At 39.9% G+C, this 25,402-nt stretch overlaps 3 protein-coding genes across 3 annotated transcripts; all 3 read left to right on the top strand.

Moving 5' to 3' along the window:
- Window positions 1-182: 182 nt before the first annotated feature.
- ndufa9a (NADH:ubiquinone oxidoreductase subunit A9a) lies at window positions 183-7,227 on the top strand. The gene is made up of 11 exons (XM_023421338.2): window positions 183-324; window positions 1,918-2,091; window positions 2,410-2,507; window positions 2,642-2,733; window positions 3,978-4,119; window positions 4,297-4,399; window positions 4,755-4,825; window positions 5,686-5,762; window positions 6,313-6,408; window positions 6,751-6,817; window positions 6,941-7,227. The coding sequence occupies exons 1-11, from the start codon at window positions 270-272 to the stop codon at window positions 7,109-7,111; spliced, it is 1,146 nt and encodes a 381-aa protein (XP_023277106.1). The 5' UTR covers window positions 183-269; the 3' UTR covers window positions 7,112-7,227.
- Window positions 7,228-8,004: 777 nt separating this feature from the next.
- On the top strand, window positions 8,005-13,025 carry LOC111666085 (putative polypeptide N-acetylgalactosaminyltransferase 8). The gene is made up of 11 exons (XM_023421296.2): window positions 8,005-8,287; window positions 9,478-9,727; window positions 9,877-10,043; window positions 10,239-10,422; window positions 10,566-10,763; window positions 11,186-11,300; window positions 11,411-11,596; window positions 11,762-11,899; window positions 12,145-12,240; window positions 12,330-12,497; window positions 12,680-13,025. The coding sequence occupies exons 1-11, from the start codon at window positions 8,107-8,109 to the stop codon at window positions 12,812-12,814; spliced, it is 1,818 nt and encodes a 605-aa protein (XP_023277064.1). The 5' UTR covers window positions 8,005-8,106; the 3' UTR covers window positions 12,815-13,025.
- Window positions 13,026-15,583: 2,558 nt separating this feature from the next.
- LOC111666084 (putative polypeptide N-acetylgalactosaminyltransferase 8) lies at window positions 15,584-23,651 on the top strand. The gene is made up of 11 exons (XM_023421295.2): window positions 15,584-15,874; window positions 16,592-16,937; window positions 17,089-17,255; window positions 18,090-18,276; window positions 18,776-18,973; window positions 19,173-19,287; window positions 20,496-20,681; window positions 20,872-21,009; window positions 21,116-21,208; window positions 21,313-21,483; window positions 21,715-23,651. Exons 1-11 carry the CDS (start codon window positions 15,697-15,699, stop codon window positions 21,832-21,834), a joined length of 1,899 nt encoding a protein of 632 aa, XP_023277063.1. The 5' UTR covers window positions 15,584-15,696; the 3' UTR covers window positions 21,835-23,651.
- The last annotated feature ends 1,751 nt before the right edge of the window (window positions 23,652-25,402 follow it).

Raw genomic sequence — 25,402 nt, 5'->3', positions numbered from 1 at the left:
CCCCCCCCCCCCCCCCATTTATTCTCTATACTTTCTACTATTTTCATTTTCTCTTTAATTTCTGAGCGAATGATTATTTCTGTTTTCGGGTTTAAGTTTCTTGTCTAGTTAGAATTTAGAAACTTATTTTACACGTCTAAAATAAGTTCTGTTCAGTGGCTTGTATTTGCCTTGCGTGTGCGTCACTCCACAGTTCAGACCACCACTGTCCTGAACACATCGTTGACGTTCCTGTATTTTGTCCCACTCGGTACGCCGTAGTCGGAAAGATGGCGACCGTAGCGTTGGTTAGCCGTCCTGCGAGTGTCCTTCCAAAGATTTCAAGTGAGTAACGTCAAAACAGTTGCTAGTACACGTGCATATGTGTGTCTTAGAGTATATTAAAGTATATTTTTACACCTATTCCATCCCTGCACTGACTCACACCAGCCTGCACGCAAGAGATGAGTGACCTTGCTAACCGGCTCGGCTAATAACCTGCTAGCATAGGCTTCAGCTAGCTAGTAGCTCATATTTTGGACTTTCAAAATATTTCTGTGTAATTATTTACCGAATATCCGAATTCCAGCATCACTTTGTGAAATAATAAATGAAGGATAAAGCGTTAAATATGTCTGAGCTTAGACCACCATCCTGCCCAGGGGGTTACTGTGACGTGACGTCTGTTACAGAGACTCTGTAGACTCCCTGGTTTTATATTTATCAATTAACCTTGTCGTAGATTGTTACTCAGGCAGTATAACAGTAGATTTAGATATCTGGCTGGTTGATCTACTGTGACGAGCGTTTTAACAACTGTGATGCTGACAATAACATGCGTCTGCACAATGAGACGGAGTTAGCGGTGTTTGGTTGACATCTGCGGATATAATTTGTTACATATTCAAATATTCATCCACAGTTTATGTTTCCTATAAGGAACTGTATTGTTTGTTAGTAGTTAGCATCCAGCCTTTAAAATGCCTTCTTACTCATATGTTGTTGATAGTCATCTGGTCAGTGCATACATAGACTCACCGAGCACTTTATTATGAACACTATACTAATACTGGACGGGACCTCAAATAAGCCTCAGTTCTTCGTGGCATTGATTCCACAAGATGTTGAAAACACTCCTTTGAGATTTTGATCCATGTTCACATGACTGCATCACATAATTTCTGCAAGATTTGTCAGCTGGATTCAGAACTAGTAACAGGGGAGGCCACTGACGTCCACTGAACCCATTGCCATGTTCATGAAACCAGTTTGAGAAACTATTACTTTGTGACATGGTGTGTTATCATGTTGGAAGTAGCCATTAGAAGATGGTAAATTGTGGCCATAAAGGGATGCACATTGTCAGCAACAATAAGTCTGCCTAGAAAACAATCCCCACACCATTACACAACCAGCAGCCTACTGTTGACACCAAACTCAGACCCCGCCATCTGCATGTGTCTGTAGACATCCAGAATCATTAGACCAGACTATGTTTTTTCCAGTCTTGTCGTATCTGTGCCCACTGCAGCCTCAGATTTCTGTTCTTGGCTCACAGGAGTGTAACCAGATGTTGTCTTCTGCTGTTACAGCTCACCCACCTCAAGGTTCAACATGTTGTGCATTCTGTGATGCTCCATATAAAGTGTTCAATGCTGAGTTAATGCTGAGTGTCACATGGTTTTCATTAATAATGCAGTTTTAGAGAGATTTTGATTCAACATTATGGTCGTTGTGAGTACCTTACAGTTAAAGAACACTACAAACAGTTCAATATAAAGCTGAACATTATAACCTGAATGAAAGTAGGATGTATATCAGGGTTGTTGTATTACACTGCATTAATTTTAGTTATGTGTACCTAAAGATTTGGCAACTGAATGTATCCTACCTTTTAGCGCTTACTGAATGTTGCCTGTGTTCCTCTCCTTTCAATAGGCAGCTGTTCCCCTGCTGTATTGTCAGCTGCCTCCGTCTCCACAGTCCAGCAGAGGAAGCTGCACCATGCTGTCATCCCCAAAGGGAAAGGAGGACGCTCCTCTTCCAGTGGAATAGCAGCCACTGTGTTTGGTGCCACAGGTTTCCTGGGTCGATATGTTGTCAATAGGCTGGGTGAGTTTAAAAATATAGCATAAATACTAATGTCAAGCTATCCGCACGCCAATATTACTTTATATGCAGAAAATGTGTGTATTTTCTTCAAGAGCTAGTGCTTATAGACATCACATTCTGTGTCCAATATCTCAGATAACATAAAATCTCAGCTAACAGAAATATTCTGGGATGCCGACATCTTTCTCTTGGTAAAAGCTAATATCTTAATGAATTATTGCTATTGATTGCCAATTAAAATATTTACAAAAACAAATCCTTTTTAAATTGATGATGCGTAGGTGTGATTGTGTGTTTATTTTCACTAATGATTTTCAGGTCGGATTGGCTCCCAGGTTGTAATCCCTCACCGCTGTGATCAGTATGACATCATGTACTTCAAGCCCATGGGTGATCTTGGACAAATCATGTTCTTGGTAAGATATGTGCTGCGCAGACACACAGGCATCCTTTAGAAATATTGCAACACTCATGGATGCTGAAATCTTCAATTTGCAAGTACTGCACTTAAGATGCTTACATGAAAAGCAAATGTATTGTCTCGTTGCAGGAGTGGGATGCCAGGAACAAAGACTCCATCAAGCGGGCTTTGGAGCACTCTAATGTGGTCATCAACCTGGTGGGCAGAGAGTGGGAGACGAGGTACACTGGGAAGACATCTCAAAGCATCTGATTTGTTATATTATCTTTTGCACATGAAGTAGAATTTTAATCCTCTCTTTAATCTACTATGGTACATGGTGTGTCACTGTGTTGTCATGTGATCATGGTAACTTTAAATATTCTATTATTACATTTCTTGTAGGGATGGGCGATATGGCAAAAATATCATATCACGATTTTTTAAAAATATAATTACGATTTCATCACGATCTTAAATTGGAAAAAGAAAAACAGACAATTTAGACCAAAGCACCTTTCTTAACAGATTTTATTTCAAATAGTCGCAGTTTTGCCTGCATGTGCAAACAACGTAAAGTTTAAGGTAAACAACAACGACATTCTAATAAAGTGCACTCTTGCAAAAGTAGTAACAGAAAGTAAAATATCAATCAAAGACATTACTGACAGTCATTTAAACAGGATGTATTTATCAAAACACTAAATAGCTTATTGAAACGCAAAAATACAAACTAAAGTGACTGTGGTGATCTCTTTTAGTGCAACAGTTTTGAACAAAAAATATCCAACTGCGATGTGTATAACCTGAATTATCTGTTAGCTGTTTGGCTCTCAGCATACTGCTTGGGGTGCTTCCTCTTCAGGTGATTAAACAGGTTCGGTGTGTTTCCACTCGACATACGAACGGTTTCTGTGCAAACTTTGCAAATTACATTTGCTTGCGCTTGATCAGTTGCGGAAAATCCAACCAATTCCATATAATGGAGGTGGAATTTTTTTTAGCGACCAACTCTGTTTGGCTTCCAGCCATCGTTCTCCATGTGCTACCGCTACACACACAAACAAGGAGGCGGGTAGGAAAGCGCGTCACTGCCCGTAATTCGCTATGATTGGTCGGTCAGGTTGACGGCGTCAATACGTCTGGTGCGTCGGTGCATTAGCATAGAACTGCAATTTATAGAATGTGCCCTAGACGATCCCACGATCTCTGCAGTTTGAAAGATCGTCTTCACGTTGTAATCCTTCACGATCTAATATCGTCATATCGCCCACCCCTAATTTCTTGTATATAGATTCTATTTTCACATAAGGTGAGGTAAGGTGTGTTACCCACGGTAGTAATATGAATGCATGGACACTCTGTAATGCAGCCACTCCCATAGGATGAGATGTAGGTTTAAGATGAATGTTGGAGGACTTTGCTGAGTGCGACTGTAAATTGTAAGTAAGAATTCACATGCAGGCTTCCCTCTTGTTCTGTAAAGGAACTATCGCTTCGAGGACGTCTTCGTTTCCATCCCCCAGCAGATTGCTAAGGCAGCCAGAGAGGCTGGCATCACAAAGTTTGTCCACATGTCTCACCTCAATGCTGACATACGCAGCCCATCCAAGTACCTGAGGAACAAGGTAGTGGGCTGTTTTTCTACATACTGCACATCTTTGCCACTCAGTCAAACTGGTGTATCTATGTGTCTGTTGTAGTGTATTTATATGCCTAAGCCGGTGCTGGCTACATTGATATATTAAGAAGGTTAATATGTTTAAATGTAGCTGATAATTGTATGTGCTGTTCTTTTACTATAGGCTGTTGGAGAGACCGCAGTGAGAGACGAGTTCCCCGACGCCATCATCATGAAGCCCTCTGAGATCTTTGGGAGGGAAGACAGATTCTTCAACTATTACGCAAGTAAGAAGTTGTTTCTGTGTGTGTATGTGTGTGTGTGTGTGTGTGTGAGAGAGTGTGTGAGAGTGTGTGTGAGTGAAGGAGACTGTGATCGAAGAGTGTGCCTACATGTCAGTCTCTGTGTGATGGGGATGAGTGTGAATGTTGTGTCTGTTGTCAGTGATTGATTGTGTTTTGGGCATTTAGTGCTCCAGCTTCAGTCATGCTGAATATTAAAGTAAATGTCTCTTCATCAACTGATACAAGCAGAACTATTGCTAAGTTTCTTTTGACCAGGGTGTTCACACTGGTACTAATAGTTAGCCAGCTAACCAGCTAGCCAGTGAAAATTTCACGTGTGGCTTTAATCCTCGTTTAGACATGCGCTGGTTCGGCAATGCTATTCCACTTGTGTCCATGGGGAAGAAGACGGTGAAGCAGCCAGTTTACGTAAGTTTGTTGAAAGGAATGACCTATTCTAATTAAGCCATCTTTGCCTATACGCCAGTAAGTGATTACTAAGTGGCTTTACAGGGCTGATTTAGTGTTAGGTGTCTAGGTGAAGAATACGTTGGCATTTGATGATAGGAATGTTGTATGATTTCAAGTGATAGTTTGGGTTATTTGACGTGGAGTTGTGTGAGGTAGTTATCTGTAGTCAGTGTATTACCTGCAGTAGATTCACAACAGTGTGCTCCCAGGTTGGAGAAGCAGCAGGAGCACCGGCACAGTAGCTGAGTGATGGGCTGCTCTGGACGGGGTCAGCAAAAAAATGTGTTTTAGCCACTTAAAAACATGGCCACTAATATTAGTTTAAGTATATGCTTTATTTTGAATATTTTCACTGCCAAAGCAGTGTCCCTGTCCACAGCACTACATCACTCAGCTTCTGTGTCGGTGCTCCTGCTGCTTCTCTAAACTGGCAGCGCTGATCCAAATCTACTGTAGGTCATACACTGACTATAGATAAGTGCCTTGCTCAACCCCACGTCAAATAAACCGAATTATCACTTACAGTACTGACATTTTGGCCACATGCCTGCATGAAATCCTCTTCCAATTATAACAATTATTGACAATTCAATTTTGTGACATCTTCTAAGTTCTAGTTCTTACAAGTACCCACACAGCAGTTATTGTCAAATCACAATTTACTGTGAAGCAAGCTGTTCATTTTCAGTCTGTGTCAATATGTAACATGCTGCCCCAGACTTATGTAAACAAGAAACTCCTCCCTGAACCACTCGCCTCACTGCACCCACAGCAACCTGTGTAATAAAACCAGCTTAACTGTCTCTTTCCCCCCTCAGGTGGTGGATGTGGCCAAAGCCATCATCAATGCTGTCAGAGATCCTGATGCTAATGGAAAGACCTATGCACTGGTTGGGTAGGTGGTCACCTCTCAAATAACTTTGTTTGAAAACTGGTGCCCTCAGGTTTAGCAAATACTGTTGTTTGGGCACTTGAAGCTAATGAAACTTATAGCACACAACACTCCACAATCCGTACTGAGATAGACATTCATGGTTGCGATTTACATGTCATCTTCCAAAAGCACAATACTTGGGATAAAGTAAGTGGAGTTATATCTGCTAGAAAGCGTAAAAAGCTTAAACAGTGCAATAAAAAGACACACAAGGATGGACATGCAATACAATGCATACGGAAGACAGGTAGAGCTGAAATAGTCAAGCAGAAAAGAAATCAAGCAGGGAGGTGCTTCCAGGAATCAAAATGATTCAGCTTTCTGAAAGTGTTTGGAGGGTGGGGTAACTGGTTTAGCTTGTAAGCTTGAATTGGCTGACAAGTATGTAACGCTCATGTCAACATGTTGGTCCATGGTTCATGTCCTGGCTTTGTGTCACTTTTGTGCACAGAATGATTCAGTGACTACGTTCCCAAACACAGTTTTTGTCCTGTCTTTTGTTCTTGACTAGCCCCAACCGTTACCTCCTCCATGACCTGGTGGAGTACCTCTACGCTGTGGCACACAGGCCTTTTGTCCCCTACCCATTGCCTCGCCCACTCTATCAGTAAGTTCCTCAGACATGTTCATCAACATTTTTTTTTTGGACAGTCATCTTTTGTTTAAGTAAGTCATCTTTCAGCTTCATTGAAAGCATTCTGTAGGACAAAACAAAGATCATTGAAAGATTGCAAAGTATACAGTTGCTCCTGACATTTCACTTTATGCAGAAATGTTTAACGTGTGGCCATGCTCATGGTGTGTATGTTCTGATTGAACACGTTAAAATATTACAGGAACCCACTCATTCCCCCACAGAGCCACCAGTAATCAAACACTCTACAGGGGTCTCTAGTGTACACTTGTTGCTACACACTTGTCTGATCACCATTTGGTTTTTCTTTTTCAGCCTTGCGGCTCAGTTTTTTGCAATGAATCCGTTTGAGCCTTGGACGACCCCAGACAAAGTCGACCGGGTAAGAAAACCAAGATTTTGGAATTGTGCCGCCAATTGTGGAGCTTTTACTGCCAGCAGTGTTTGTGCTTATTATGGTCAATAAATGTACAACCTATATTTCTGTGCTATGCTTTCATTCCAGTTTCACATAACAGACATGAAGTACCCAGGACTTCCTGGTCTGGAGGATCTCGGGATCACTCCTTCTACTGTAGAACAAAAGGCAATTGAGACTCTGCGTCGTCACCGCCGATTCCGTTACCTGGAAGCTGATCTGGATGAGACAAAACCAGCCAAGACTGTCAACTATTGAACTATGTGATGAGAAATTTCACCATCGTTAGGGCAGCCAGATGTTCAGTACCTCTGCTTTGTCCTTTTGTCTTTAATTGTATTCTGTACATAAATAAAAAATTATCCTTTAAGGTCTTTTTGTGTGAAACACATTGTTCTTAGATATACATTTTTGTTTTACTACACTTGAATTATGGTTGTTGTAATTAATTATTAATCTGCAGTGACAATACTGAGCCCTGCAGCCGTCTGCAGGAGAACTGCCACCTGGGAGAGGAGCAGTTTTGCAAAGATGAATGAGGAAAAATATGTTTAGATTTATACAGGTAATATATCAAGTGCTTTATAAAACTGGAAGTGTTACAGCAACCAAGTCATAGAAATCACGAAATCAAATAAGGTAAATAATACAATCAAAAAAGCAGATTACATACAGCAACCAAAATGTAGTAAACAAAAAATGACAGCGACTATAATCAAAACTGTTATGTGTATTTAATGTATACACTGCACAATGATAGGACATAAAATATGCTGCATTTTAGTAGTAAGTACAAGTAGACTGATTGACATAGAATCAATAAATTTGGAACCTTATTATGGCCACGGTGATTTAATGTTTAAGAATATAATCAGGTTAGAAGGGGGAGGTGGGGGTTAAGTGAATAAGATTTATAGGTGCAGTAAAAACTCCAGTGTACTTTGAAACCTATTATACTGTCAGCACAACACGCTCTATTGAGTCCCCCTCGCCACCCTCAAGCCAGTAAAGTACTATTGTATGTAGGCATTGTTGTATCCTTTAAAAGCAGTTTATGTACTTTACTCTTAAGTCAGCCTCATGAAATTTTAACCGAGTATCAAACAACTGGAAAGTGAAAGACTGAGATGGAACAGCCTTTTAAACTGCGTTTGGTGGGAAATGTTATCTTTAAGTCAACACGTGATTTATTGAACATCTAGGTCCATAAAGTGTGTGGGGAGAAGGGTTACTGGCATGGCGCAGAGAGCAGAATGACAATGAGGACATATATGAAAAAAGCTGGGTTAACTGGAGCTTTTTTACTTTTGATGTACATATTCATGTACTTGATTGGGAGTTGGGGAGCAGGAAAATCTTTTGCCGAAGGAGTCGGAGGTCGAGAGGTTGTGTGGAAGAAACTGGACCGGATTGAAAAGAGTCTGAACAGGCTGGGTGAGTACAAATTCAGAAGCCACCTCAAAAAGATTTGGAGGACTAGTGTAAAGTAGAAACTGTAGAAACTTGCTTTCATTGATTACTCCTGCACAAGCAAGAGCTCTTTAGTCACATGAGATTGCTATGGCTGAATCATTTAGATCCACATTGTAAAATCAGCCAAGCTGCAAGTGAATAACCTTGACATCTATATAGATGTTTACCATCTAGTTTGTATTATATCTAGCATATGTGCTGATGACTGGGTATCAGCTTCGGTTCACAGCAGGGCAGTGATAGTTCAATGAAAATCACACACTGATTGAACTAATTTAACCTTTGGTGGTAGTGGACCAGACATTAATAGCTTGTTACTGACAGTTGGCATCTATCTAGCCATCAATTCAGGCTTACTTGACAAACAAATTAACATGCTTTCAAACAATACCCCTAAAATTAAACTGTTGTTACATGTAAAACATGTTAAGTAAAATGAAGAGTACTACAATGTAAAAAATCTCTATGGTAACTTAAAGTCCTGCATTCAAAACTTCCAGTTATTCTGTCCCTTAGTGGACACCTTCCAGCCAATCAGAGTCAAGAATTGGTGTGGTCAAACTGAACACAAAATATAATCGACACTAATGTAAGTGACATCACTGGGCCAATTGAGGCAAAGACGTGCCTGAGCTCTACATGTCTCAATGGGAGTGAAAAATTTGCATATTTCCCGTGGCGTTATGATTCCACTTCTGTCCGCGAAAGATGCATGAACAAGAGGAGAAGCGGAGACACTGAGGGAAAACACAAAGAACTGCGCATCCTGGTAACTTTAGAGATCAGTCAGAGACTGAGCTGTCACACAACAGCGGGGACACACTCTACACATACATTTCAAATCTACATTGTTAGCCAGCTACCATTAATGCTTATACAGCAATTGTGCCAAGTTTCAAACACACCTTGAGAATGTAGATCCAAAATGGACAAGGAGAGGAAACTAAGTGTAAAGTGGATGTATACTACTCTTGATCTGACTGAGAGAAGTATCAGAGGAACATGCAGCACAGATAAGCCTACAAATCATTTCAGCTGTTTCCAAACAGATTTAATCTTCTACTGAGAGACTGTCAGTAAAACTGAACTACACTGATTATAATTTCCTTTGCAAACCTTCTCTCTCTTTTTGTGAACGCAATCAACTAAAGCAAAGCTAATAGAAGTTTCCGGTCAAAAGAGCTCCAACAATGAACTTTTTCCAAATGTGGACCAAGAAGAAGAGAAGATTGTGGTGCCCAAGTTATATCCAAACTCCTACCTGTTCGCCAAATGGGGCGATGGCCTGTCAGAAAACGATCAAAAAGAGGCTGAAAATCTGTTTCAGATATATGGATACAACGTCTTCCTGAGCAACCAGCTGCCACTTGACAGGAAGCTGCCGGACACAAGAGATAAGAGGTAACTTCTGTTCATGTGGAGGGAAGTTTGAGTATTTTGTGTCACTGAAAAGATAAATCTACAAAGGGATCAAAAATAACAAACTGAAGAACTGGCTGAATGAGATTTTGATCAGATTTTCTGTCATCACATCACATTTCACCATTTAGATGTCTGACGAAGACTTATCCCAAAGACCTGCCAAACATCAGCGTGGTCCTCATCTACATAAACGAAGCCCTTTCTATCATTAAGAGGGCAATACGGAGTATCATCATCCACACTCCTCAGCACCTGCTCAGGGAAATCATTCTGGTGGATGACTGTAGCACTTACAGTAAGTTTGTCACATAGTATGATGATGCTCCTCTCAAATATCTCTCCTAATCTACTTGCCACTTGTTGTATCAGTCTCATTACCCCGACTCTGAGAAAATGACATTAGTCAGATTCTCAATGCAATACAGAGCATTTTTCAAATCATTTATCTAGTGGTTGTAGTCATCCGTGCTCCTTTAATCTGTATTTTCAGATGACCTTGGAAAACCATTACAAGACTACATAGATCAGATTCACGAAGAGAGGCCTGGACTCATAAAAAAAGTACGGCATAGGCAACAAATGGGCTTGTCCCAGTCACGGAACTCAGGTTGGGAGCATGCCACAGCTGATGTTGTGGCCATTTTCGATGCACATATTGAAGCCAAAGAGGGATGGTAAGCACGCGTTACAAATTTAGGGGAAAACTCCTTCATTTTCTTAAGTTCCTGTTATAATCCTACACAAATGCTGTTGAAAAATGACCAATTCCGCCTCCTTCTCTTCTCGTGTAGTATTTTTATTTTGGTGTCCTTCGCAGGGCAGAGCCTTTGCTGGCCAGGATCAAAGCCGACAGGACGGTAGTAGTCTCCCCTGTGTTTGATAAGGTCCATTATGATGACCTACTTGTGGAAAGATACGCGCCATCTTCTCATGGCTTTGACTGGGCTTTGTGGTGCATGTACGAGTCCTTTAGCCCAGAGTGGCTGAAGATGGAGGATGAATCGCAGCCTGGGAAGTATGCGGAACAAGCAATATTTATTTGAACAGATTGCAGTCAGCAGGATAATTATGTTTGACATCTGCACCAGTGAACAAAGGCTGTGCCTGTTATTTCAAACTAATTCATCAAGCTATAAAGCAGTGTATGTACCATGTACCATTTATGATGGTATTGTTTCTTTGTGACAAAAATGACAACATGTAACATGACAACCACATTTAAACACGACAATATTTTGGCACAATGCCAGCTTTAAGAACATCATATAAAATGCAGTAAATGAGACATGTACTTGTTTTTCTTGAGTGGACACTGAGCTCAAATTGCTGCCATGTTATATATTTGGTATTTTCCTGTAAGAGATTTTTTATCTCAGTTGGACTTACTGGTAAAATAAAAAAAAATAATTATGGCACCGTTATGTTGGTTTGGCACAGGAGTCCCTCTGTTATGGGAATCTTTGTAGCAGACAGAGGTTTCCTTGGAGAAATTGGTGGGCTTGACGGCGGAATGACAGTCTATGGAGGAGAAAATGTTGAGCTTGGGATTCGTGTGAGTAGCCGCAACTGTTAAGTCATAAGAACTGCCACAATTAATTCATTTACGGTTGAAGTTTTGCATAATAGCTAAAGGATAATCTGGTGTGTATCTTGACCGCTCAGGTGTGGCTGTGTGGAGGGAGCGTTGAGGTTGTGACTTGCTCCAAGATAGCTCACATTGAGAGGGCGCATAAACCGTATGCACTTGATCTCAACCCTGCCATGAGGAGAAACGCCTTGAGGGTTGCTGATATCTGGTTGGATGATTATAAGAGGAATGTCATGATTGCCTGGAACATTCCTCTTGAGGTTTCCATAATGTTTTATGTTTCTGGAGTATATATAGAAAAGTATTTTACACAGAAGCTAATGTAATCAATCATACACAACATTAACGAAATGCTGGAATGTTTAGATGAATAGAGATTTTTACCTGACTTTGGCATTGTCACTGACATGACATGTGACACATAGGATCATGGAATCGATACTGGCGATGTGTCCACGAGGAGGAAGCTCAGAGACAAGCTCCACTGTAAACCTTTCAAATGGTACCTGGACAATGTTTATCCAAGTCTGGAAACATGGGATAACCTGTTGGGGTATGGCGTGGTAAGGGCGAATTTCAGTCAATAATTTGCAGATTTGTTTGTGAGTGAAGTCAAGACCAGAAGTCTGGTCATTAAAGACTCTCTGCATTCATTGTGTATTATCTTCAATCATTTAAATGTGCTTTGGTAAAACCTTAAAAATGTAGCCATGCTAAAGCTCTGATTGAACATTGCATTGTAAAAGATATAAAACACACATAAATGAGGATAAAGAAATAAATAACTCCCTTACACCAACCTGTGCAGCTGAAGAACACCCTTTTTGAGAAGTACTGTGTGGACCAGGGAGCCATCCCAGGAAACATCCCCATCTTATACGAGTGCCACTCCCAGCAGCCACAGGTAATACGCTGTAAGAAGACAGATTAAAAAAATTATACAGTGTTAATAATAAATCATAATATCAAATCATGACTTATCCATCTCCCCAGCTTTGCTACTACAACACAGACGGTGAAATCATCATTGGGGGGATTAAAGCTCACAAATATAACCATAACCGCTGCCTGGTTGATCCAGGCTCTGGCAGCACCCCCACCCTGCATGACTGTCAGCTGGCAAAGCTAAATGAACTATACATGCAATGGGACTTCAAACAAGTAAGACCTTAGCTGGGAGGAGTCAGACCCCTGTCCAGTGACTTTTTAATAATCTAGTATACTGTATATCATTTCAGATTCAGATCAGTAGAAGGCACCAACATCAGAAATCTTACACATAGGCGCTTTACAATATTGTTTCATACTCATATTCATTCTCTCTATTGATCACACCTTTGCAGGGCCAAGCGATCAGAAACAAAGCAACAAAGAGATGTCTCGAGGTTGCCCAGGGAGAAAACTCTTACTATGAGCTCATCATTCAGCAGTGCAGTGGACAAAGCTGGAGGATTGAGAATCTTGTCACAAGTTTTTAGTTCATTGCTTAATCTAAATATATAATGTATTAAAGTAGGATCATGTCAAACTGGACCTTATTTACCTTTTCCTCTGTTTTGCTTCTTTTTTTTCTCTTTTTTTTTTTTAAATTAAAATCTAAACTGAGTATGTGTTTGAGTTTTTGCGGTAATCCCTTTGACTAACCTTAAATAAATTAATTTAAAAAATAATTAAAAATTGGAATTCAAACAGTGCTCATTATTTTCAAAACATTTCTAAACACACCCTCTCACAGATAAGAGGAGGCAGCGATCAGGAGAAAGGTTCAAAGTACTTTTATAGCACCGAAAGTTCAAAAGGCCACAACAGATACCAAACAGTCCTGGGTGAATGATATAGACAATGTATAAAACTGTGACCCTGTGCAGGATAAATAGGTACAGCTACAGGTTTGACACTTGTAATGAAATGTGTTGAACCCAAATCCAGACAGACACACTGTACAAAGAGGCCACAGCCATTTTCAACTAATGTGTTTAGTCAGGTTGTATGTTTTGTTATATATTGCCTATATCTCAATATGTTAAAAACATTTTGTGCTATATTTGCCATATTCATTCATTGTGACATTATGTTAAAATGTCTACATACAGTAGGTCACAGGTAAATGACGACATCATGTTAAACCATCTGCATCGTGTTGCTTCTTGTCTCATATGATCCAAGCTGCCACACCTAATATTAGCAGCACACAGTGTGCAACGATACAGACTTTCTTGAAGTGGCACATCCAGACGCAACACCCACCATGTGAGACGTCCATGAATGAGCAACTTCATTGTGCAATGACCAGACTTAGCTACTGCATTGACATGCTTCTGTTGGGATTAATGCTAGTGAACCTATAGGTAACCTGTGTTAATAATGTGGTTAGTCACACCTTATTTGACTTTTACAAAATATCTGCTGTGAGAAAGATGTTATTCAACACTTTCTCCAAAGATATCCGTTATTAGCGATGGATCGAGAGCTTTTAAATAGCTCTTGATATCTTTGCTGTGGAGGACCGGAGGCCATCCCAGCATGCAGCAGATCAGAGGCTGAATACAGGGCAAAACAAGGCAAAAACAGTGTCTCACACACGTTCATGACTACAGACAGTGTGCAGGTTACATGACCTGCCTGTCTCTGGACCATGAAGATCTGACACAAACATAATAACAACATGCAAATATAACATGGAAGGACTTGGCCTGTCGTGGAGTCAAAGCCAGGAACATCCTGCAGTGAGGGCAAAACCCTTCTTAAAAATGACTGAAAAAATTAAACATTAATTTACTAATACTAATAGGTTGCTTGATTTTAAAAAATATTATTGGTTCATTGTAACAAGTTGAACTTTGAATGCAGGACTTATAAATTGGAGCATTTTTCCATTGTGGTACTGACAGGGTATCATTTTTCTCCTTTGGATGCATTGTTAAAAATAAATAGTGCTGCTTTTAACACCAAAATTGGCTTCAGTTTGAAAAGCACCAAATTCATGCTCAAAAATGTTGTGTCTTCAAAACTCTATTAATCAACAAAATCACATAATAATAATAAATACATTTTATCTATATAGTGCTTTTCAGGGTGCTCAAAGACGCTTTACACGAGTTAAAAAAAATCCTAACATAAGTTTTTAAAATTAGGCCAAAGATTTCCCTCCACACCACACATACAGTATTCTCCCAAGGCTGACACGTTGGATTAAATCCAAACCCTATCGGCAGGTGTGATTTCATACACTGCTTTTACAGTTTTGTTTGAGGATGATTATGTTGGTCTGTAAATCCACAACTTTGGTCTACTAACAGATTGCCATGAAGTCTTTTAAGAACAGTCATGATCACCAGAGGATGAATCTCATTGGTCTCAATGCACTAGGTTTTTTTTATTTTAAGTCAAATCTCTCGACAACTATTGGATGGATCGCCAAGAAATTTGGTTGATAATAATCCATCCAATAGATCTATGCTATACTCGTGGTTCTTTGGTGATCCCCTGACTTTCCCCTGCACTGCTGTGGCTATGACACGGTTGGATGAGATCAGAAAGTCACTTATCTTGGTGTCTTTGAAGCACAGAAGTTGAGTTATTTTAGTCAATTATTTCACAACTTTTATTATAGCCTATTAACCTCAGAAAACAGACCTTGGTTGTGAGCTCAGTGAAATCTGACAATTGCATGGGAGTGGGCAGTCCTGGTAGAAGACAGAGAAAAAGAAAGAGAGAAGGTGATGGAGATGAGAGAGGGATGGCGGATACTGAAGTACCCGGTGTGCCCAGGACAGAAGTAGCATTATGTCCCTGCACTGTTCAACACACACAAAAACTGACTGACCCGATCACACAACGTACGTCAAAGTCAGCAAACTTAAAGCAGCACTTATTCACTGTATATAAATACCCCCCACCCCCACAGAAATAACGAGTAAAATCAAGCAAGTCTGGTGGAGTCCATCCATGCATTTACTGTGCAACATACTGTTGTTTATATCATCATCACCATTGTTAAGAGAAAGTGTGGTTCCCGAAAAGCTATCCATAAATGGACATGAAACCTTACCGTTAACTCTTTGTTTTCACCGTTTCTCTCAAGGTTTGTATTCTTTATATAATCTTTATATAACTATATGCACCGGCGTGCAGGTAACGATAGGTGACGTAGGCACTAATGAGAGACACCTGTGCCAAAAGTGGACAGGAAGCGCAAATATCAATCTCGTATCCTCAACTCGCAACTAGGGACATGTACGTGAACATCTCAGCAGCTGCCTGGCTGAACCAGTCCGCCCGGTAAACTGAAACATCGCTGTGAGCGTGAGAGGTGTGAGGTCTTATTCTGTTGCCGGGGGTCTGTGGGTGAGTTATCACTATGAGAGCGCTGTGGCTGAAGCGGCCGGTCCTCATGCTGGTGGGCGTAGGGCTCGTCTTCTACGTGGGAACGTTTGTAAAGAATGGATATGAGTTTACAGAGGGGACTGCCAAAGTGGAGGACCCATCGCGAATGATCAGGAGTTTTTCTGACCTGGAAGCAAGCATCAGCAATCTCCGTGAGTTGAGGCAATGATTTCTCCCGTTGTTAAAACAAACGAACAAACAAAAAACGAAAATGGTAATGGTGTAAAATGAGGATAAACGTCACAGTTATACTGTTAGAAAGGAAAGTGGAAGAATTAAATGTCAGTTCACAGCAACTCTACAAAATGCTTTTACCATCTGCATCTTTCAAGACACTTTTACAACAAATTAAGAGAATATTAGTGTGAACGTCTGACCCTAACCCTTATTTATTTAGAAAAAGCTAAATGCTTCTAGTCATAAAGTCTGTGGTGTGTGTGTGTGTGTGTGTGTGTGTGTGTGTGTGTGTGTGTGTGTGTGTGTGTGTATATACCCTCATTTACAGACTTAATGACCAAGCATTTTGTTTTATATATACACACACACACACACACACACACACACACACACACACACACACACACACACACACACACACACAATTTTATGATATACAGAATCAGTCATGAGAAGACACAAACAAGTCTAACAGGAAATGAAGTATTTGATTCAATAAATTGACACGTAACACTATATGCAGCCTTGAATAGACATTTATCTGGTGGAAGTACTTTTGTTAGGGTTAGATTAAACAAATAAAACCTCCTTGTCCATTTCATGCCTAGTCTAGTATTTTTTTTGCAAACAGTGATCATGCTTCTGGCTCATTTTACTCTCCCCTGTCTCCTTGATCTCTCGTATTTTTCAAGACAATGTACTCCGAGCATTTGAACAGAAGCAGGATGTCATGCAGAAAATGCTTGAAGAAGACAGACAGAGAAAAGGTACAGAGGTCCAACAGCAGCCACCTGCCCAGAAACAGCCAGAGCAGAAAGAACAGCCTGAAGCAAAGATCCAGGAACAGAAGGAGCCACCCAAACCGAAAAAGTCTGGCAAACTGTACCCTGACTCTGCCCTGTTCAAGGAGTGGGGTGAGAATCTGTCTGAGGATGACCAGAGAGAGGCGCAGAGTCTGTTTGAGAAGTATGGATACAACGTCTTTCTCAGTGATCGCCTTCCTCTAGATCGAGCTCTTCCAGATACCAGGGATCCAAGGTACAGCCGTCATACCCAGAGCAAAGTGAAAGAAACTCTTCCATATAGAAACAGTTAATTGTTTGCTGTTTATATCCTTCAACTTTGCCCTCACAACTTTCTAATGCAAAAGACAGTTCTTTTAATTAAACATTATTCTGTTTCTGAATAGATGTGTGAAAAAGACTTATCCAAAAGACCTGCCAAGCGTCGGAGTGGTGCTAATCTACTTGAATGAAGCCCTGTCCATCATCAAAAGAGCCCTGCGCAGCATCATCGACCGCACCCCGAAAAACCTACTGAAGGAAATAATAATGGTGGATGACAATAGCTCTAATGGTTGGTTGGTTATACAAAGGATCAGACTATGCGAACACAGACTGTGTTTATTGCACAGACTATTGAGAGAAAAGACAGGCTGACAACACATGTTTCATTGTGCAGATGTCACGACACTCATATTCCCATCTCCAGAGTTTTTTCACCTTGATCTTTGGAGGTCAACTTGTATCTGTCCTGAAGTTTTCCTCGGTTCTTTTTCCACCATTCGAACTGTCCTTCTGTTCAGTCTGGAGTAAAGTTTCCTCTTGAGGTCACGTCCAGGGCAGTTGGCTACAGTCCCATTGACCTTAAATGTCTTAATATTAGCAACTGTGGTCACAGGAACATCAAGCAGCTTGGACATCGTCTTGTGGCCTTTGTGTTAACCATGTTTGGCCAATATTTATATCTCTTTTCACAGCTTCTTTTATTGTTTTCACAAACCAATGGCATGCAGGTATAAATCAACCTTTACTTTCAACACTCTGGAAGAACAGCATTGTTTCAGTGAGGCATAAACAGCCACGTGTTTATCTACCAGACACACATGAGAATGGTACTGATCTTGTTATCTTTCTCTTGGCAAAAGAACAAATAAGCATATTTCCAAAAACGTGAAATTATTTCTTTAAGGACACAAACCTCTGTGTAATACAGTGGCTCCACGTTGATCATGTGTCGCATCACTGTGATCACAACTGTGGCTCCTGAAAGTAAAACATGATTTGCCTCTGCTTTGCATTGTGGCTAGCTGTGGTTGGTATCACAGGCTACAGTCCATATTTGTCATCAGTAAAAACAACTGGTCACCCTGTTCTCAAAATAAATGCCCACAATGTCCTTTCAATTCAGAGGACCTGAAGGGGGACCTTGACGCGTATGTGAAGGCTCTTGAGCAAGAGAACCCAACTCTCCGTATTACTAGAGTGAGGCACACTGAGCAGCGAGGGCTTGCCTACGCCAGGGCCTCTGGGTGGAGAGCTGCTACCGCTGATGTGGTGGCCATCCTGGATGCACACATAGAGGTCCATGACATGTGGTAAGTATATGATTAAAATACCGTATATTGTTCATTTTAAAGAGATTATCACCGGCACTGACAATAAAATAATGTTCAGTATTAAACATTTGTCAGTATCAAGCTCCCTGACGAAGGCCCATACCCAAAACATGTTGGCAATACAGTTGTTAATTATACTACAGGTGTTTTTACCTCTGTCGACTGTTCAAATGCTGCACCCATGTTAAGTTGTGTTGTGTAAAAGTGAGTGATGTTCCCTCCAAAGAAAAGGGTTAAGTCATGCTCTGCCTATTTTCAAGAAGAATTATCTCAACAGCCGTTGAGGTGGCTCCCTCTGAGCTGGCACTTGGCCGCAACACACGCCAAATACCTGTCATTCCAATTACAGTAATATTGCACAGTAACCCTACTAGTAATTACTCAGTGAAAGAGAATGACACATTGGAGATGAACTCACAAAAACCCTACTGTGTGGAGCCGTAAGTTAAAGAAGTGTGTCTCTCTTCCCTACATGTAGGGTTGAACCCCTGCTGACACAGATCAAAGCCGACCGAACAGTGGTGGTGTCCCCCGTGTTTGACAGAGTCAACTTCGATGACCTCAAGGTTATTCAGTACCTTCCAGCAGCACACGCCTTCGACTGGGCTTTGTGGTGCATGTATGAGAGTTTTACACCCAAGTATTACACCCTCAACGACAGCTCTCTGCCTGGGAAGTAAGTTGAAGTGAGGTCGATCGATCTTGTTCTAATTACATGTGAAACCAGCATAACCCAATGTTCTTGTTTTCCACCTCTTGGATAATGAGCCATTCGTTATGATTCCACAGTTTCACTTCCTAGTGATAGTGGTATATTACATAAAAAAGATGTTTTTAAATTGCCCAGTAGTAACAGTTTTCATCTTTCACTTCAGGAGTCCATCGGTCATGGGAATCCTAGTTGCTGAAAGGAAATTTCTAGGGGAAATTGGACTCCTCGATGAAGGAATGAAAGTGTACGGTGGAGAAAATGTTGAGCTGGGAATTCGTGTGAGTAAACCATACCTGCCTAACACTGAATCCTACACCTGATGACACAATCCTAGTTGCAGCAAGAAAGAGTACAATTGTTGAGACAGAGGATAAAATGATTGCTGCTGTAATCCCTCTCCAGAGGTGTAAGATCTTGTGTTGCAAAGAGCTTCGAAGTGTTTGCCATCTGATTACTCAAACAGACCTTCCTGGATTCTGTTCTATCTCATCTCGGGGGGGGGGGGCATACTCAACATGTCGCCTAATGCACATATAAAACAACCAAAACATGGTATATACATCTTCTAGCATCATGGTGGATAGAGTCGTACCACTGAACGGTGGGCCTATTGTCACTTTAGTAATACTCACTGAGAAGTAAAAGCACACAAAAAATAAGGTGTTGTGACTTACTGCATTAGTAACTCTCACAAGCATATCAGTTCAGTCTCATACTGACTAGTCTTAACTTATCAGCTTCTGTCTCATTCTCTCTCTCATTCTGTGATCCAGTGGTGCCTAATTCAATGCAGAGTGCCACTTGGATATTCACACTATAAGACAGAGAAGGAGAAGCTGACCTTCTGATGTATAATTATAACCTCGCTGTCATGGACATACTCACAGTGTAAAAGGACTTAACTGCTGTCTGCCAGCTCACTCAGCTTGGTGCTCTCATGCGTCTCAAACCAGGGTTTGCAGCTGGAACTCATAATCTGAGCTTTCCTCTGTTAGCATTAGCTGTTAGAGCCATACTCTGTGGCAAAACAAAATCATTATCCTTACAGAAATAGGTTGACATTTTTGGAAGTATGCTTATTCACTTCCTTGCCAAGAATAAAATAATAAGATCTATACCAACCTCATGTCTGTATGCTAATTATAAAGCTACAGTTAGAAGCCAGTCAGCTTGCGTTACTTATTTGACACAGCCTACAGACTGGAAACAGGGCTCTGCCTGATGGTCACAAAATTACAATATGGGTAATTAAGGTAATGATATGTTGTGGTTTCAATCATTATTACTTTTGTTATTGTTGTTAACTTAGCCTACTAACTTTTTTAGAAAGATGGATTCCAACAAACAATATTTTAAACGCGTATATAAATTGGCAGATTATGTAGCTAGTCTTAACTCATGTTTTTACTCATGCTTTGCATTTGCAGAGTCATCAGATTACATTTTGTTGAAGCTGTTGAGTTTAAAATGTTTTTTTCTTTTACAGGTGTGGACATGTGGAGGCAGTGTTGAAGTAGTTCCGTGCTCCAAGATCGCCCACATTGAGAGGAACCACAAGCCCTACATGCCGGATCTGTCCATGGCCATGAAGAGAAACGCTCTGAGGGTAGCAGAAGTCTGGATGGATGATTACAAACACAACATCAATCTGGCTTGGAACTTGCCATTTGAGGTACTTCAAAATGCCATACTGCGCTCCATGCAAGATAAATATTCAAAAGTTCATGATTAAAAGAATTTCTCAGAAAAAGTTATGCAGTTATGAGTGCACAGGATGTCTTTTAGCACTTAAACTAAGAGGATGTAATTAAAATTTTTGCAGTTAAAATATCACAAACAAATCATGCCTTTTGCTTTTATAGAACCACGGAATTGACATTGGGGATATAAGTGAAAGGAAAAAACTCAGAGAGAGGTTGAACTGTAAACCTTTCAAATGGTACCTGGAAAATGTGTATCCCAAGTTGGATCCCTGGGACAACCTACTTGGATATGGAGGGGTAAGTTTAGTTTTATGCAATGCTTGTGAGTTTTCATGACTTACCACCAACTGTCGTAATGTTTGATAAAGTTGCACTGACAAAATGTGAATTCCACCACTGTCAGATGAAGAATCTTGATGCTAACATGTGCTTAGACCAAGGCCCAGTGCCAGGTCACACACCCATTGCCTTCGGCTGCTACTACTATGGACCTCAAGTAAGTGAAACAGCTACGGGGTATCTGTAATCGGTGATCTATTCTATCTGTCGTCGTCGTCGTCTTATTTAATTGTCTGCTTTCTGACCATTTTCTCTTTTTAGTTCACGTACTACCGCACAAGTGGTGAGCTCTACATCGGCGGCATCAAGTCCCACAAGTACAATGACAACCGGTGTTTGACTGATGTTGGCAAAAAAGAAACTGAGCCTGGCCTTTACAACTGCAAAGAAGCTATGCAGAAAGGAATGGGGATATACTGGGACTTCACTCAGGTACTGCAAGATAAGCTATTATTCAGACAAGCACATGAATATTACAGAAGATATTACACTATGAATATTAATGTCAATAAAATCGTCAACTAAGTGGGTGAGAGTTTGGCACAGCATGGCGGATGAGTTTAGAGTGACTCATATAACTTAATATATTTAACTGTGGTTGCCTGAATACTATATGATTAAATAGTGTACATCAGTGTTCTTGACATTTATTCTCTTTTCCAGGGCAAAGAACTGAAAAACAGACAAACAAAAAGATGTCTGGAGATTAAAGATGGCAGACTTCTAATACAGGAATGCTCTGGCCAGAGATGGGAAATCCAAAACATAATCAAAGCCTTTTAACTTGTCTGTGTGGCCAACAATAAGTGCGCTTCTCTGCTCATAGGTCAGTGGATAATAATATCCGAAAATCTAAAAGACAGTCAATGAAATGTGGCTACCATTACAACTCTTGTAATCATTTAAATGTTCTCTTATTTGGGATTGAAAAAGTAATTGATTTCGTTAATCTTAAGTGAAATTTACTGACTTTTCCCTAAAAACAGAATTTTGTACGTTTTTGCTTAACATCATGTGCCGGCATTGAGGCTATAAATAATAATTTTCTCTATTCGTCAATATGATAACTATTTTTTTTAAAGTTATTAAAAAAAGTTCAAAATCATGTTCCTTCCTTTTTATTCTAGGTGACTGTGAAAAATACCAAAGGTTTTCAATTTACAATAGCAAAACTGAGATAAGTGAGCAAATCCCATATTGTTTGGGTCTTCCTTCATCTTTTTGGATCCAAAATGATGACTAATGATTAAATGTGTCTGTGTGTTTTACCAGCTCTGCTGATCAGATCAGTGTAAAAAAACAAGGTTCATTGTTATATGATTGTCTATTGACATGGGAATAACAAAGTCCAGGGGACTGCTACTCTTACATAACTAAAATAATCCAGTACAGTAATACCAGTTATCTCACTCATTTTCATCTTGTAAATTTGGTTGCTCTGAAGTTGATGCTGTGATGAGCAGTCATAACTCTTGCTCATAATATTCATACTTTGCACACAGCACCTTACCTCATCCTGTTTATAAAGGGACATACCCACTATCATTAATTAATCCTTTTTCAGTCATTTATTCTTTCAGCTCAAGGACATCAAATATCTAACTATCCAAGAATAAATGTTAGTGCAATTTTTAGACATTCTTCACATCAAAGCCTGTGATGCAGCAAACATTGTGGGTTTAAGCCTTGCCCTTTTTTTTGCCATTGATGTAGTTGATGACTGTTGTCAAGGAACACACAGGACTTTTGGTTAGAGTTCAGTGTAAGCTGACCGACAAATGAAATTTAATTCACAGGTTTTAGTTCTTTAACAATTAATGCAACAAATGCTACATCATCATTTTTACAAATTACTTTAGGTGCAGTTTTAGTAATCTATTTTTACAGTACTGTGCATTACAGACTGTTAAGGAAGAAGCTTTCATGCAGAGAAAGGCGGTTTTGTTCTAAAAATCAAAGCAAGAGAACTAATAACTGATCGGTTTATCTTGTACAGAGGATTAATGTTTTGAAAAGAAAAAAAAAACACAACTGTGCTTTGCCATTAAATCATTTGTATGCAAAATGTATTGAGGTATCTAAAAAAGTTATGTATTGTTTTTTGTGCTGTCTCTTTGATTTTGAATTTTTTCTTTTGGAAATGTCACATAATTATGGTGTGTGTGGTGTGGATGGTTGTTATAACGGTGTCCTAGTGTCAATGGAAAATGAAGGTCCCACTTATGCAGAATTGATAGTACCTTTTGAGGCACTATGTAGATTTGAATGTATACTATACTGTGTATTATATAATTATTGAGTGTATATAGGATCTTGGTGTTTTATCAGAGTTTTTTGCACTAAAATAACCTATAGCCTTAATCACTCCTGGAGATCCTTGACACCTCTAGTGTCGAGTAAAGGGACAGCCTGATTTGGGACTTAATTTATGAATTTACTTGCCTTGGTGGTTGGCTGTTAGGTCTGGCCACAAGTTCTTTTATTTGGAGCACTGCTCAGTGGAGGACAACACGGTTGCTGCCTTTTTTTTTCTTTTTATATTTTTCAAATATTGAACTTTTCTTTTGGAATTTGAAAATAAAATGGATTTTTTAAATCTAGTTGATGTTTGAATTCTTTTTTTTTTTTTGAATGAAGTTCTGACGTAAACCTCATCTGCTGCAACAGGCCTATGTGGCCTTCCATTAGATAATACACTAGTCAAATAGAATTCACAATTGTAAATGGCTGCATTTATTCAGAGCTTTAGGGTGAATTAAACCAGCAACCGTGTGATGTGTGCACCACTCGTTCTACCGGCTGAACCACAGCCAGTAGAACCGGCATCTCTAAAAGCTCAGAGATGCTTCCTCATACTGAGTGTAAATAACATGCCTTTCACAGATGCGGAAGTGTTAAAAGATGTGTGCTTGGTAAAAAAAGATGGCTTACGACAAAGCAATGGACAGAGTGGCAGATCATTCCACTGACGGATGTGCATTGTATAAGGTCATTCTTGCGAAGCTGCGCAAATCATTGCTTAAATAAATCGGCCCTTCACATCCATCAGTGTGCTTTTTCAAAACTAAGTGGTGAACTGAAAAGTCTGTGTGATCAACTTTATCAGAGGAAGGTCAGGCAAACGACGCCATCTTTTCCAACAGCTCAGAGAATCACGTTGCCTGAGGATGAAGGGCAACATGCAGGAGCATTTTGATCATCAAGAGAGCAAGAGCTGTGCTGCAGCTAAGGAAACAATGACTTAATATCCTGTATTGATTTTTTTATCCAATAAATTCAGTTCAGAGAAAACAGCTGTGGACTTTGTAGGATAATTTAGTTGTTCCTCAAGTCAGTAATGGGGCTAAAATGGGACCAAGTTTATCACATTCTGGAAAATTAGAGATATTTTGTGTGCAAACCTTTTCCCACTGTCAAATCTAATAGTCACAAAAATGGAAATTTGGCCTCATGATAGTTCTGCAGGAAAAAAAAAAAAAAAAAAGTGCACTGTAAATAAAATTGTAAATGTTCAATTTACTGTGGAGGTACTTGTAAAATCAGGGGTTTACCAAAATCATCATGATCATTACCATATATGAACTCAATCAGGACAATCTTGAGCTTAGAGCATGACAAATACATCAGATATTATACAACCAGTTTCATTCTATCTAATTACATCCAAAAATAACAAGCAGTTGCACTGGAGAAATGCCAAAAATACAGATAAGAATAAAAATACAAATGAGGTAACTTAGAGACTGTGTTGCCATTACATTGTTTGCCCACTAGAGACCACTAGCAAGTCTCTTTTCCAAATGTATAATGTCCCGCTCCGGACATATAATGGTCACAATTCTTTAATAACCAAATTTAAAGGATGTTCTTTCTTTCTTTCTTTCTTTCTTTCTTTCTTTCTGTAACACAATAACAAATATCCACTATTACAGCTTTAACTGAAAAAAATGAAGGTAATCTACCATGAATAATAAATGCGAGTGAGACGTCACGTCAAAAACCGCGGAAAAAGCCGACATTCTACGAGGACTCACGATACGTTTCTTGGCAACCAGTGTGTTTGCGATTCAAGTTTGTCGTCTCTCTCACAAAGAACTGCCACTTGTTTTAACGCAAAGATTAACGCATGATTAAACTACAGTTTGTCCGTCAAAATGCTTAATGTTGAATTACTGTGTGACCGCACGGCGAGGGCGAGTCTGCAGAAGCGTCGCGACGGAGAGACTGAACGACAAGAGCGGATTTTTAATGACAAAGTCAGGACCATCGGGGTAAGTGGCTAATTATTCCAAACTCCAACTGACTGTGACTCTAGCAAAGGATGCTAACATGTAGCATAGTTCTGATGTTA

This window comes from Seriola lalandi, unplaced genomic scaffold (genome assembly GCF_002814215.2).
Source record: "Seriola lalandi dorsalis isolate HSWRI2012SDOR001 ecotype SW California unplaced genomic scaffold, Sedor1 jcf7180002054671, whole genome shotgun sequence".
Lineage (NCBI taxonomy): Eukaryota > Metazoa > Chordata > Actinopteri > Carangiformes > Carangidae > Seriola > Seriola lalandi.
This window is presented reverse-complemented; position numbering and strand designations above follow the sequence as displayed.

Excerpts from the sequence above, each read along its gene's own strand:
- LOC111666085 (XM_023421296.2), top strand. The coding sequence starts at position 8,107 with ATGACAATGAGGACATATATGAAAAAAGCTGGGTTAACTGGAGCTTTT. Across the intron at positions 10,423-10,565 it reads ATTGAAGCCAAAGAGGGATG|GGCAGAGCCTTTGCTGGCCA; the intron begins GTAAGCACGCGT and ends TGTCCTTCGCAG. Across the intron at positions 12,241-12,329 it reads GCCACTCCCAGCAGCCACAG|CTTTGCTACTACAACACAGA; the intron begins GTAATACGCTGT and ends CCATCTCCCCAG.
- LOC111666084 (XM_023421295.2), top strand. The coding sequence starts at position 15,697 with ATGAGAGCGCTGTGGCTGAAGCGGCCGGTCCTCATGCTGGTGGGCGTA. Across the intron at positions 19,288-20,495 it reads ATGTTGAGCTGGGAATTCGT|GTGTGGACATGTGGAGGCAG; the intron begins GTGAGTAAACCA and ends TTTCTTTTACAG. Across the intron at positions 21,010-21,115 it reads ACCTACTTGGATATGGAGGG|ATGAAGAATCTTGATGCTAA; the intron begins GTAAGTTTAGTT and ends CACCACTGTCAG.
- ndufa9a (XM_023421338.2), top strand. The coding sequence starts at position 270 with ATGGCGACCGTAGCGTTGGTTAGCCGTCCTGCGAGTGTCCTTCCAAAG. Across the intron at positions 2,734-3,977 it reads GGCAGAGAGTGGGAGACGAG|GAACTATCGCTTCGAGGACG; the intron begins GTACACTGGGAA and ends TGTTCTGTAAAG. Across the intron at positions 6,409-6,750 it reads TTGCCTCGCCCACTCTATCA|CCTTGCGGCTCAGTTTTTTG; the intron begins GTAAGTTCCTCA and ends TTTCTTTTTCAG.